The following is a 14502-nucleotide window of genomic DNA, read 5'->3' as shown; positions in this document are numbered from 1 at the left end:
AAAAAAAAACAGAAAAAACTTCTCAGAAACAGCTCGAGGAACGCAACAAAGAGCCCAGTGTGTTCAAGTTTCTGCTCAACTCCACAGATATCAGCGTGACAAAGCATGTGTGAAATGTGCTGCTGCATCCTGAGACTGCATCCACGGTTCTTAAAGAGTCTGCAGCCAACGCTCCAACCCCAGACATCACGGGACAACAACAAGAGCGTCCGTATACCTGCCCTAACGCGTCACAGATGCTTTAGTTGCATGAAGGGGTCATGCAGAAGTTGAGCCAGGTCTTAATGTTGTGGCTGATCAGGCTCGCCTCAGATGGAGGTTCAGAATCTGATTAATCCGTCAGAAAACAAAAGCAGCAAACAGTGTTTCAGTGAGCTCTTCTCTCTGATCTAAAGATGGTTTCTCTTGTGTTTCAGTCTAAAAAAAGCGTACAGGAACTCTTAAAGACACATTCCACCATCTCATCTTCTTGTTGTTGATAAAGTTAAGCCAACTGTCCCAGCAGCCCTTGGAGAGTTTGAGGAGAGAGCCACATCATCTCCACCAGGTTGTACTGGCAATATCCCATCCAGAACCCAAACAGAACATCAGTGACATTGTGCCTTCCCAGCAGCACTCGGCTAAGCCCCACCAGGCCCACCCACAGCACGACGAGGACCCTCAGAGGTGGCGCCAGCACAAGGTGAGCCAACAGGAAGCGCCCACACATGGCGGCACGGGTGGCGTGACCGGAAGGGAAGGAGTAACGGTCCACGGAAAACGTGGCGAACATGTCCATCTGGTTATGAGCCGGCCGCCGTCGACGCACCACGGCCTTAACAAAGCCGACCAGGATGAGGTCCAGCAGAAGACCTGGAGGGGAGGAAGATGAAGATGTTATATAGTTGATGAAAACACAGCCACATTAAAGAGAACTACGACTGTTCACAATATGATCAAATCCAATCCAGCTTTATTTACAAAAACACTTTAAAACAACCACAAAGGGACAAAAGTGCTGCACAAAACAATGAATCAGAGACACACTCAATAAAAGCCACAAAACCTGTCACATGATGCAAAAAAATAAATAGAAGACATAAATCAAAAGCATGAGAAGAGAGAAGAAATGGGTTTTAAGAAGGCATATTTTAACTTAAAGAAGAGGCCTGTCTAATGTGCAAAGGGAGGTCATTCCTTCATTTAGCAGCCTCAGCGAAAGAACGATTCCCTCTGAGCTTAGTTGTTGGGACTTTCAGGAGGAGCTGATCAGCTGACCTGAGGGACTGGGTGGGTGTTACACCTCAGGGAGGTGGGGCAGGGGAAGCCCATGTAGGGCTTTTAAGAGCAAATAAAAGAATTTCGAAATGAATCCTAAAATGTAGCCAGCGTAGTGAGGCTGAAATAGGGGAAATGTGCTCGTGGTTACGTGTGCCAGTTAAAACGACGCGTGGCGGCAACCGAGGAATCATTTACCCCAGAATAAAGAGCATTTACAGGACTGCTGCTGAGTGCTTACAAAGATGTGGAACATTGTCTGAAAATGCTGCTTGGAAAGAAACAAACATGGATCTTAATACTTGTTTGCAAAAATAAACACGTGGCAGTTAGTCAAATTAGCAGAAAGTGGAGTCCTCTGATCAAACAAAACAAAAAAATGCCTTAGTGTTCATAGTTATTAACACCACAAGCCGTATAAGTAACCTCCCAGTTATTATTCAGAGAACATGGTTCTAACCAGAGGACAGAGGTGATATCATTGAACAGAACTGGGATTTAAAAATATTTTACCTTGGCGCCATCTGGTGGTTGTTTTGAAAACGTGAAACAAGTGAAACGTGACAAAACTTACCAAAGCAACATACCCCACTTGAAAAATAAATAAGTCAGTGTAGCAATAACAGATGTGGATGAAATACTTTTTCATCCCACAATGATGAAAAAAGAAGTTTCCAGCGTGGTGAAAGAAAAAAGAAACCCTTGTTAGCCCGGACGGATTAAAAAGAAGCTGTGCCGTCTTCAAGGATGTGTAGCTGCATCATTTATTAATTGGGGGCTTTATCTCGTCCAGAGCTAAAGTGTTGAAACATTAATGCGATGGTTTGGTGGCACTAAACCAATAACTGCTGGGAAACCACTGAAGTGAAGTGAGCAAAACTGAGAGCAGATTTAAGATTGTATTTATTAGTGATGCAGTGACTATTAAGTCTGATAACAGCTGTCAAAACCTGTGGTTTTAATTTCTTTTCCTTTTTCTGCAAAGTTATTTTATTCTCTAAGGATATCCTGTACCAACAATGACTTTTCGATGCATTCACTGATTAAGAGGTTTATCTCAAGTATTTAATTTAATACCTGTACAAAACAGTGTCCAGTAACCTATAAAAAGGAGTATTTCTCAGTCACAGAGAATCTAAATAAAGACTGTCACAGCTCACTGCACAGAAGTATTTCCACGTTTAAAATCCTTCAAAAACAGAATATGATATGCTTGAATCTTTTAGATTTTGGTAATTAAAAACCCTAATATGTTCCAGTTTTCTCACAGATTTCACTGTGCACATTTAGGGACCGCAGAGCCCTGGATTAAACACAAAGCCTTAGTTGCAGAAAATACTAGGGAAAAGACGCAAGGAAGTCAAAACAAGGAAGGAGGATGGGAAACTGCAGTCGAGGAGGGAAGCAAAGCCAGAATCATGAGGAAAAGTAGCATAAAATGTCATAATGAAAAGGGAGATCAAAGCTGATGAAGAGGAATGATAAAACAGGACTGTGAGGAGGAAGTTGGGCGACAAAGGTTTTTACTAATCCGTTCTGTGTAACACATGAGGCAGAAGAGTTTTACCCATGAGCAGGTTGAGCATGACTTCTTGTCCTGCAGCACTGTCGCTCTTGTACAGACAGTATGCGGCACCAACCAGCCACGGGATGCCATGACCTGACACCTCCAAGAGTTTCATCAAGGGGCGCACACTGCCACAGGACGAGTCCTCGCAGGCACACACCCCGAGCCGCTTGGACAGCCACAAGTCGATGGCGAGCAGGGAGCTGAGCGACACCCGGATGAGGGAGGGGTTGAGCCGTATGCCGTCCTCCTCAGATGGCCCCTGGCCGCTCGCCGAGCCCGTGGAGGAGTTGGAGCCCCGGCGCCGAGTTGGGCTCTCTGAGGCCCGGAGGCGGGCGGTAGTTGGGTCGGAGCCCTGCCGCTGGAGGTGTTGAGGAGGAGAAGACCGGTTCAGCGGCTTCGCCAAGCCGCCGAGCACCGGGCTTCCGCCACTGCGACCGGCGTTTTTAGCTTTAGGAGAAGGCATTTTGTCTGCTAATCTATCGAAGTTGACCGTCAAGCTCTACAAAGATAAATTCGCTGCACTGGTCAGAGGGCTGTCACTCATTTAGCTCATCTGTTGTACATTTTGCAATTCTTATCACGTACAAGTACAGCAATACGAACCGCCATCTTTGTTGTTCTTTTCGCAAAGCACCTTGGGAAAAGGAGCGTTTCAGTGGTTCTGCTCGTTTTGACTGTGCCGGCCGTGTGACCTGGCCAAAAGTGATGACGGGGGACCTACTTCGCACGCCGGCACTCGCGCCGGTGTATAAACCGAACAAGCACAATGACACGTAGGAATGGACGTGTAATAAAAACTTGCAAAACGAAAAATGAATAAAGAAATAAATAACGACTTTTAAAAATATAATGAAACACGCTAAATATGGTTTATTGTATAGATACGGAGATGCAGTTAGTTTGAATTTGTTGCGTTATCTTTACTTTTGGATTAAATTTAACAATAAAAATGCAGCAGATCCCTTCATAAAAACTCTGAAATGCTTTTTATTGCCGTTTCGATTCATTCACCTGATCTAGTTATATTGACTTGTGTATTTTGAACGTTGCGTATTTTCGTCCTATAAATAAATATTGTATTTATGTAAAAACAATATTCATTTATAAGTAGTTCACGCAAACGTACGTACGTAGGTCTCTTCTCTGATTGGTCGGTGGCCTCCAACTAACCCCGCCCCTGTCCGGGTCCATTCATGTGTCTCTGATCAGCCATCTCGCTGCCGTATAAAGGCGGTGAACCACGTTCCCGTCCTCTGGTTCGTGAGTGCGGGTTCAGAGCCGACCATGCCTGGACTTCTGCTGGGAGACGTGTTGCCCAACTTCGAGGCCGACACCACGGACGGGAGGATCAAGTTCCATGATTTTCTGGGAGACTCGTGAGTGCGCAGGTTTCTTCTGTAGGCTAATTTGTCTTTTTCTGAAATCTGAAATCGCTCTTTTCTTTGCAGCATAATGCGGGTAAACAGCGCACTCTGAATTGTGAACCTAGTTATGTTATTTCTCTTTTTTTTAATGTGATCGTAATAATCTGATATCTGTCCTCAGACTACCCTGAATGTTGCAAAATGTCTCCTGGCAGCTACTGATAGGATTATCCAAACATGACTCTGTGGTTTTCTTTTTCTTTCTATGTGGCTTTTTTATTTATTTATTTTAAAGAAAAGCACACTATCAATATGCAATAAATGGAGAAACTAACTAAAACTACCAAATGGTGTGTGTGTGTGTGTGTTCAAAGACCTGAACGCATGTTAAAGCTGCACACTTAAAACACCACGTTCAGCTGCAAGTAGGTATATGATCTGGAGTTTTCTGGGGAGGGGACACATTCTAACTGTTTTAATTGTCTTGTTTCTGAATACACAAACTCTTGCCTTAATACCAAGAGGAACTGGCTTCCAAGTAGTATTTTACACACGTCAAAGCTGCTAAAGCTGGTAAAATATATAAGGCACATAGGAGGACATTAGTTCTGGGGCTTTAAGCAAAAATGCTGTTTCCTTTATCATGCCTCCAAATTACCTTTTAACTTTTTCCACTTTCAGAAATCCTTCCAAGATGATCAGTGTTAACACTACTTTTTTTTTTTTTTTTTTGTTTGTTTTGTGTTGATCTTCCAGAGTAACTTCAGTTTAATTTAACTGGAGATTAGCAGGAAAAACCTGTCTCCAACATGTCCATTCAAATTTGGTGGATTTGTTTTGCCCCATTTTCCTGTGTTTATTTAAATGTAGACACCTCCATATATGATCAGTGCAAGTAGCTTTTATTGAAATGCATTTAAAACCAAAAAGACAGAACCGGTTATATGTGCACATTAAATCTTGTTTCCTCTGTGGGAATCGTAGCTTTGTGAGAGGCAGTCATCTGTTCAAGCTGTCCTAATTTTTTTCTTATTTTTTGGACTTCCTGTTTCTCATCTGATTGTTCCTGATGGAACAAGTCGACACTTTAATCCCAAAGAACAAATGTTTCAAAGCCTACAAGCCGCTTGTTGTTAAAACGACCACAGGGCAGATTTCAGGCCATCCCTGACCTTTTCTGGGCTGCTGATCAGCGATCAGGTGATCATCACGCTGCCTGAGGGGAGCACTGCTTTTCTGCTGCTTCTGTTTCGTGTGAGAAGTCACATGAAGACAAAAAGAAACCACCCTTTTTTTGTTTCTCAGTGGGAATGGTTAGCGTTGTATAGTGCAGAAAATATCTGCCACGCCTTTCTGTGCACATCCTGAGTGAATCACAGATGGATTTGGTCTCAAGTTTGACAGAGTTGCAAGCATGTTTGTCCAATATGTCTGGGGGAGGAAACCCTCCTTCAGTCCGGGGGAAAAAAAACGTCTCCATTTCTTTAACTCTGCAGATGGGGTATCCTGTTCTCCCACCCCAGGGACTACACGCCCGTCTGCACCACTGAGCTTGGACGTGCCGCCAAGCTCGTGGACGAGTTCAAGAAACGAAATGTGAAGATGATCGCCTTGTCTGTCGACAGCGTCGAGGATCACTGCAGCTGGAGCAAGGTTGGAGAAACTTACTGTCGAGCCCAACTCGAACGGGTCCAATGTATCTGTGGGTGGACCTGTGATTATCACACTAATGCTTTTATGCACAGTAATGTTAGGTTTATCTTAAGTTTATGGGATGTCTGTGTGCATGCTAGTGTTCAGCTTCAGTTTTCTTTTACATTCAGGAACTGTTTGAAGGTTTTCAATTGGCTTCTGTTTAAGAGGTTTTGGGGCATTACGGCAGTAGACGAGGGGAGACTTTAACTGAACAATGTGACCTGCTTTATGTGAAACTTCCTTTCGCCCAGGATGTGATGGCCTATAACTGCGAGGCCGACAAAGCTCTGCCTTACCCAATCATCGCTGACGACAAGAGGGAGCTGTCCATCCTGCTCGGCATGCTGGACCCAGACGAGAAAGACAAGGATGGAATGCCGCTCACCGCTCGCTGTGTAAGAAACCATTTTCTGTCCAAACAGACTCAAATGATGCGTTCAGTGTACCTCACAGTAGAGGGTTAAAAAAAGTTCAGCTGCTCTAGACTTCAATGAGAATGTATCTTGTTTGAGTATTCTTGAGTAAAATCTTAAATATTACAATTTATTTTTGCTCATTTAGACATGTTTTAGTGATGCGTTTAATTTGTCTGAACTTTATCCACATCAGGTCTTTGTGGTTGGCCCGGACAAGAAGCTGAAGCTGTCCATCCTCTACCCTGCCACCACAGGAAGGAACTTTGATGAGATCCTCAGAGTGATTGACTCCCTGCAGCTGACTGCTCAAAAGAAGGTGGCCACACCTGTGGACTGGAAGGTATGGAGTAAAACCAGGAGCTCTGTATTTAGCTCTGAGCTTCCAACAGCACAGTTAACGTTTCATGTCTTGAAGAGTTGGGAGCGGAGATGTTGAGGATGTTGGGCAGGAAGACAAAGTGAAACCCACTTTTTCCTTCAGTCACAAGGAATGTGAAATCTGATCAAATGAGTTTAGCATTCAGACCAGGAAACGTTAGTTCTTCTAATTTAAACATTGCTGCAATCATGAGCAGCTCTATAATCTTTTTATGCTTAATACAACTATAATCAAAGCACTTTTGTTTTTGCTCTTATTTTTCATGAGCTGAACTCAAAGATCTAAAACTTCTTCTGTTTACACAATAGGCCTCTTTTGCTCAAATATTGACAAATTTGTGCAAATCTGTTGGTGAGCACTTATCCTTTGCCAAGGTAATCCATCCACCGCACAGGTGTGGTATATCAAGATGCCGATTAGACGGCATGATTGAACGGGTGTGCCTTTGGCTGGCCACAATAAATGGCCACTCTAAAATGTGCAGTTTCATCACACGGCAAAATGCCACAGGTGTCACCAAGTTTTGAGGGAGCGTGCAATTGGCATGCCGACTGCGGGAATGTCTAGCAGAACTGTTGCCCAAGAACTGAATGTTCATTTCTCTACCATAAGCTGTCGCCAAAGGCGTTTCAGAGAATTTGGTGGTACAACCAGCCGCCCTCAGAACCGCGGACCACGTGTAACCACACCAGCCCAGGACCTCCACATCCAGCATCGTCACATCCATGATCGTCTGAGACTGGTCCAACTTGAGTGGGCAAATGATCACATTTGATGGCATATGGCACGTTGGAGAGGTGTTGTGTTCATGGATGAATATCAGTTTTCACTGTACGGGGCAGATGGTAGACTGTGTGGTTTGTTGACAAACTCTAATAGTGGCCCATGGTGGCAGTGGGGTTATGCTGTGGGCAGCTGTATGTTGTAGACAACAAACAAGGTTGCATTTTGACACGTTTTGAATGCACAAATGCATGACGCAATCCTGAGGCCCATTCTTGTGCCATTCGCCCACAACCATCCCCTCATGTTGCAGCATGATGTTGCAAGGATCTGTGCACAATTCCTGGAAGCTGAAAACGTCTCAGTTCTTGCATTGCCAGCATGCTCGGCGGTCATGTCACTCACTGAGCATGTTTAGGAGGCTCTGGATTGGTGTATACGACGGCATGTTCATGACAATATCCAGCAACTTCGCACACCCATTGAAGAGGAATGGTCCAACATTCAACAGGTCGCAACCAACAACCTGATTTGAGAGTGGCCTTTTCTTGTGGTCAGCCTGAGGCACACCTGTGCAATAATCAAGCTGTCCAATCAGCATCTTGATGTGGATGGATTGTGGCCTGGTACCAATACTCGCACTTCCACCCTCGTTCCACAATTTATCGCTGCATGTGACGTTTTGAATTTTTTTTTATCGTTATTGAAAATGAAAGGGTTTTGAATTAAATGGCAGAAATATGGCGGTGGTGACAGAGCAAGCTGCATCTGTTACAAAAAAAGCAGTTTTTAAATGTAAAGTATTGAAATAAATATTATTTCACTCTGCTGTACAGATGTGAATACGATCAAACTTTGCTCTGTATTCAACAAGTCAGAACAAAACACATTTGAACAGCCAAATATCTCCTGCGATGACTTTGGAAAGCAAAAATACCTAAACGGTAATTTTAAAATCGTACTGGCGCCTTCTTAAAATACCAAAACAGCGACCAGTCCGCCATGTTGGATGTTGCAGTTATGACACAGGGGCACAAGTCGATGACGTAACCTGTTCTGTCCCAATTAACCAATGTCTGCATGCTTGTAACCTGCGCACACGAACCCTTTTGTGCACTTCGACTTAGATCTTTGCGTTCACCTCATGAAACATGGGAGCAAAAACAAAATTCCTCCGAGGAGTGCACACCACCCACCACCTAACATGCCAAACTTTTAGGATTCCTGTTGAGAAATGATAGTTGTAGCTGTTTTGGTCAAACCTTGAAAATATGCACATATCTCACATTAACTGTTGGCGCTTCAAAAAAAAAGCATGGTGAGCAACTGTCAGCCACTACCCCATGAAACTTTAGCTCAATACCAGTAAAACTGACTGACAGTTTGTACAGGTTGGGGCCAGTTACCTGTGGCAGTCATCTTGGATGGCTTTCCTCCAAAAGTTAATCAGATGTAGATGTACGGTCATTAATTACATGTGCTGTGTGACAACAGCACAGATCTCGGACCACAAATGCAACAACTTAAATGGATTCCTATCTTAAAGGTTTCAACTCAACATGTCAGTGCGACACCTGTAGCTCTCAATTTATATGCCATTGATTTATTTTCACCTTATACACAAGTATGGAGCTACCCTCAGGGTTGTGGCAGCATGACGGCTTGGTGGTTAGCACTCCTGCCTTACAGCAAGAAGGTTCTGGGGTCAAACCCCAGGTTTCTGTGTGGAGTTTGCGTGTTCTCCTCGTGTTTGAGTGGGTACTCTGGTTTCCTCCCACAGTCTAAAAACATGCATGTTAGGCTGCCTTCAGGTCCTGGCCTCCCTTGAAAAAGCTCTGTGATCTCAATGGGACTTGCCTGGTTAATAATACTTGGATGTAGTTAATTCACAAGACTGGGCAATCTTGGACCTATGATGGTCCAAAAATTTCTTTTATCTGAATGAGGCGTGGGTAGGTGGTAGGAACGATGCGCTCAAACAGATGAGTAAACCCTTACTAAGACAAATGAGCTCAATGGAACTACAATAAAATGGAATTAAATGTTTTTCCAATTTGTTACTACAATAAATGTGTATATACTTAAGCTCATGAATGTGACTTAATTCTAATCTGAGCATGAACACTGTAGTTAATGTTTATGCATATACAAGGATGTTTTGACATTCCTTGTTCCTTTTTATTACTATAACAACTTTCTGGCAAATGAACAGCCTCAGCCAAGGAGTTGAAGTGGTTGCTACAGTTTCTGTTAGCAATTTAGTCTGTTATAAAAGTTTACTAAATGTGGGCGATGGCTCAACTTGGAAATGATTAACTTCTGAGGTTTATCCAGCATTTCTTCTCCCCCTCAATCTTGAGATTTAATAGCCCACTTAGTTCTTCGTCCTTATTATAAAGGCTTGTCTTTGCCTAATTTATAAGGAGGCATAAGGCTGTGGGGACAGCTTGGCTAGCTCTCGAGGGGGTTAAAATTTTCCAAACGGCACTTCAGAGTTCAAAACATCACATGATCAAATGGTATTCGAGTCATAAGATCCTCCTGCTGCATTCATATCATCACAGGAACAAAAAGCTGCTTCTAATCATGTGACATAACTACACCTTTTCACTTTTTTTTTTTTTCCCCTTTCAGCCTGGTGATAAAGTCATGGTCATTCCCTCCCTCTCAGATTCCGAAGCTGCCACTCTCTTCCCCAACGGGGTGGAGACAAAAGAAGTGCCTTCTGGGAAAAAATACCTGCGCTACGCTCGGATCTGAAAAGGGAAGAGTATCACTCTTTTCAATGTGCTTTCATTTGGAATTTTTTAAATGCTGTACGTTAGCCTCACCAACAAAAAAGGCACTTCCCCTCATTTATTGAATAGTTTCCTGCTACCCACAGAGGGTCAAGAATATTTAGTCGCTGTATGACTGTTTTCACCAGAAATAAACAACTTTCACTTTCCATGTCATGACCTTATTATTTTTTTTAAAATACAAATACTTGGTTACAAGCTTCTCTCGATCCACAAGAGGTCCTCCTAGAGCTTAAGACTAGAATGTTGGAGTTTCTGCTTTAGTTGCAGTACCGCCTTCCATCAGTAGATGGCGCTACATGCATTAGCTTTGGTTTTGGAGTGACTAGCTGCTCTGAAATGACTACACATCCAGCTGCTTGTGGGGAAATATGCTGGTGAAAGTTCTCAGTAATCCTAGTTCTCAGATTTGAGAAAATAAAAATTCTTCAAGAAGTCCAGTTGTCTAAACATGCCAGTATATGGAGAGGCTGTAACCCTTTTAATTTTAGAGTGAAATTGCATTTTTTCTTAAAAAAGAAGCTTTTGATTCCTGCCTTCATTGTCCTAAACACTAAGGGTTTTTAGGCATTGACTTTTTAAGGTATTGTCTTCATACATTGATACTGGCAATGCCTCCAAATGCATACATGTTGGGTTAATTTGCACCTTAAAAAGGACCGGCAGACTGCCCAGGCTGAACCTCGCCTCTCACCTGTTGCCTGCTGGGAAAGGCACCAGCTCCCTGCAACCCTGAACAGAATAAAGTAGGTCCTGACAATAATGCAGTTTTAAAGAATCTTACACATGACTCTGTTTGTAAGACTCCATGATATAATGAAACTACTTTAAATGCATTACTAAAGCAATAGACATTAAATTTATTTCCAGCTGATCTGGACTGTAGAGTTCTTGGTTGGGGCCCCTCTTTCACATGTCTAAAAGTTATTTGTGGTTCTTTTTTAAACTCTGGTTTCATACAAAAAAACTGGGGTGCAAAGAACCGTTTAATTATGAGAAAATGTTAGGAAAATGAAGCAAATCTTGAATTGTGTTGCACAACTTTCACTTTTCTTTTGTCCCTCCATTTATGTCGAAACCTCCAAAGATTAATCTTGTGACACTTTTGGAGAGGTCTGACCCTGAGGTTAAAAACCCACTTTAAGCTCATTGACTTATCTGTATCGGGCGCCATTTTTAAACTTGATACATACTGACTTTTGTCTCATTTTTATCTTTAAGGACACCTAAATTATTTGACATTGCTGTTTTGGGATGGCTTTAGAGTCAATTTCTTCTAGATGGGAATCAAAGATCTCCTGTTACTATATGAACATTAAAAAAAAAAGTGAATTTATGTTCAACTGAGAAGAGACCTAATATATTTGCTGCAGAAACCCAACACCCATCAGCTGGTCGGCTTTAACTGTCGACGAGAAACTGAAGCCAGGACTGGTCTGTTTGTTCCTTCTTGGGTTTTTCGACTGTCAAAACTGCAGAGCAGAGGTTTGTATTATTTTCTTGAAGTTGTCTTGAGGTCAACGCCGAGCTCTCTCACTCACACACAAACACACACAGGCCTTGTAATCACTCTGAAACTGAGGAATGCTGAGGTCAAAAAGAAAAGATGGGATTCCCTTTAAGTGAACGGGGAGGTAAAGAGTTTGATAATATATCTTTGGACCCTCCTCCTTTCTACTCCTATCATGCCCGTAAAGTGAGCTGGAATGTTGTTTTTCCTTTGCAGTCAGCAAACAGACTTGAGGTTTCCATATTGCTTGCTAAGTCTTGTTCTCTTGTAGATGAAAATGTTAACTCCTTTGCAGCGACACATTCTCTCTGTGTGATATAAGTTGATGCATTCACCAGGTAACTCTTGCCCCCTACCTCCTCCTCTCTGTTCTCCTTTTCACTTCTGTGGTGGCTGTTTTGTCCCCGGGAGTCATCCAAAATAACACCCGCGCAGACGCACCGCTCCGATCAAATGCATTTCTCAGATTCCAGACTACAATAGCCTGTGCCAGAGCATGGGAGCTGCTTTGGGTGTCACACTCCGGCTTAGGTGCCCAGTACCAGCTCTGCCCCTCCCTGCTGCTCCACCACCACCCTGTTCATCTGTCACCCCTCACGTCTTGACTATCGAGCCAGCTCACCCCACCTCACCTCAGCGATACGAGCCCATGTAACACAACACCAGCTTCAGCCAGGTCTCACAGGGCAAAACACAAACGCCACACCAGCTGCTGCTGTCTCCTTTATGACAGAGAACACACATACATTATAGCATAATGGTAATCAGTTTTAATGCTTCAAATAAAGTCACCTCTCATCTTCCCATCAAACGTTTCAGAAGCAATTCATAACACAGCCCAGTACAAATTAAAAGTTTACCCATTAAGTAGTATGTATCACTACCAATGTTTCTTATCTCATGCAATCCACATTTTGGTTGCTAGAACTGTATTATTCAGACTCTTAAGGAACTGTCACACATTTTTGGCCAGTTTCACTTGAGAATTTGATCAATTTAGGCTGACTTTGTAAAAAGAAAGTAAAAGAAAATTATTCACCCAAGGTTGGGCAAGGTACGGATCAGGTAAATGTCAGATTCTGAACTCCAATGTATGTTGCCAGTAAACATTTGGGGGATGATTTATTCCATACTTGAGCTAAATTATGTCTTAGCTGGCTGAGTTATTTTGATTACCTGGACATTGTTTAGTGTACAAAAGGATTGTTACACTAAATCCTTTTAACATGCAGTCATGAGAATGAAATCAGTTCTCCTTTTCAGCTCTTAAAAAAAAAACAAGTGTCAAACTAGTGCATGAGAAAGGCCACGAACGCACCGTTCTGCATTTGCTTTAAAGTGAGTGTTTATTCATGAGCATGTTCTTACTATGGGAGAGGTCATTATTCCCATCTTGTGTGCTTGCATTGACTTCATCACCTGAAGCCGCCCATGACCCCTCAGGTTAACAAGCCAGAGACCAGATGAGCCACACAACATGCACACATATGCGCTCGCACATACGCAGAGCCACAGCTTGATGCTTTCCAGACGCACGCCTCCCTCCCTCCTTCTCCCTTCAACATCGCCTGGCACTCTCAGCTCCCCGCATCTCCCACACACTCGCGCACACTCGATCCCCTCCCCCACGCCTCCGCAGCCCGCTTGTCAAAGCTTTTGCTTCTTCAGCTTCCCTTTTCCCATGCACGATCAAAAACGACACCTACAATCTTCAATTTGTTTCCTCATCATTCCCAGTCCTCTTTTTTTTTATGACTCTTAGTGGTTACATTTTAAAAGTGGTGCCCTTCAGAAAGGTTTACTGTGCATCAACCTGCCCTGTATAACTAAGATAGACCTAATGATAAACAGTAAGACAGATGAGCAGATGGAAGGTCAGACAGACAAACAAAGAGATGAATGATGACCTCAGGATTTGGCTGAACTTTAAGCAGCGTTACCTGCTTCACAGTCAACAGTCGCCCCCTCGAGCTTTCCTCGCTCCCGCTACAGCATGGTTCAATAGGCTGTTCGTCAGACGCACACACACACCTGCACACACAAGGGTGAAGACATAATGATAAAGGTGCATGATTCAAGTGCCCAGATAAATGCAACTGTTTTGATGGCACCCTGTAAATACTCCATCCAGACAGGCTATTCAGCAGCAGGTTAGGTCCAGTCAGTGCTCCGAATGAGCGGGATGATAAATGGGATGGTAAAAGTGCAGTCGCTCTCTGGGCTTATCTTTATCTCTCTCTATCAATTTCATTGCCTTTCTCTTGCTTTCTGCTCCATCTCGTTCCCACTTTAGAGACACATTGATCACCAGCTGCTGGCATATCACCTGAGTAATGGCTAAGGATGTCTAGGCCTTAAAAGAGCCCCAGAAGAGCGCCAAGAGCTTCATCAAGGTGACATGGCAAATGGTTGCTCATATAATAAAGAGCGACTCTCTGTGCCAGTATATGTGTGTGCAGGAATATCATTCAGGGCACATTAGAAAGAAACATCAACTATATCCAATTAGAAAAATGCCACCAGCCGTGTAACCAAACATAACTGATCATTAATTAATATTTTCAGGATGTGTGCATGACTGCTTGAGTTACCATACGGCGCTCTTTCAGTAAACTCACTGTAGCTGTTATTGAAGCTGAAGACACAATAAGCTAAACTACACTAAATGGTGCTCTTACCAAAATGAAAAGCTTTAAAGCAAACCGACAAGTTTTCCAGTCATATTCATCTCTTTGAGAGTTTCCGACCCAACATTTATAATAATTTCCACTCTTAAAGAAGCACATAGGC

General features: G+C 43.1%; 2 protein-coding genes across 2 annotated transcripts; one reads left to right on the top strand and one right to left on the bottom strand.

Moving 5' to 3' along the window:
- Nucleotides 1-6: 6 nt before the first annotated feature.
- plpp6 (phospholipid phosphatase 6) lies at nt 7-3576 on the bottom strand. Its single transcript, XM_017407116.3, has 2 exons — nt 2825-3576; nt 7-852 (listed from the first exon to the last, which is right to left on the bottom strand). Exons 1-2 carry the CDS (start codon nt 3288-3290, stop codon nt 485-487), a joined length of 834 nt encoding a protein of 277 aa, XP_017262605.1. The 5' UTR covers nt 3291-3576; the 3' UTR covers nt 7-484.
- A 455-nt stretch (nt 3577-4031) lies between these two features.
- Nucleotides 4032-10353, top strand: prdx6 (peroxiredoxin 6). Its single transcript, XM_017407411.1, has 5 exons — nt 4032-4203; nt 5688-5844; nt 6138-6281; nt 6496-6642; nt 10039-10353. Exons 1-5 carry the CDS (start codon nt 4112-4114, stop codon nt 10162-10164), a joined length of 666 nt encoding a protein of 221 aa, XP_017262900.1. The 5' UTR covers nt 4032-4111; the 3' UTR covers nt 10165-10353.
- The last annotated feature ends 4149 nt before the right edge of the window (nt 10354-14502 follow it).

Source organism: Kryptolebias marmoratus, linkage group LG24 (genome assembly GCF_001649575.2).
Source record: "Kryptolebias marmoratus isolate JLee-2015 linkage group LG24, ASM164957v2, whole genome shotgun sequence".
NCBI classification, from domain to species: Eukaryota; Metazoa; Chordata; class Actinopteri; order Cyprinodontiformes; family Rivulidae; genus Kryptolebias; species Kryptolebias marmoratus.
This window is presented reverse-complemented; position numbering and strand designations above follow the sequence as displayed.

Excerpts from the sequence above, each read along its gene's own strand:
- plpp6 (XM_017407116.3), bottom strand. The coding sequence starts at position 3,290 with ATGCCTTCTCCTAAAGCTAAAAACGCCGGTCGCAGTGGCGGAAGCCCG. Across the intron at positions 853-2,824 it reads CATGCTCAACCTGCTCATGG|GTCTTCTGCTGGACCTCATC; the intron begins GTAAAACTCTTC and ends CCTCCCCTCCAG.
- prdx6 (XM_017407411.1), top strand. The coding sequence starts at position 4,112 with ATGCCTGGACTTCTGCTGGGAGACGTGTTGCCCAACTTCGAGGCCGAC. Across the intron at positions 4,204-5,687 it reads CATGATTTTCTGGGAGACTC|ATGGGGTATCCTGTTCTCCC; the intron begins GTGAGTGCGCAG and ends TTAACTCTGCAG. Across the intron at positions 6,282-6,495 it reads TGCCGCTCACCGCTCGCTGT|GTCTTTGTGGTTGGCCCGGA; the intron begins GTAAGAAACCAT and ends TATCCACATCAG.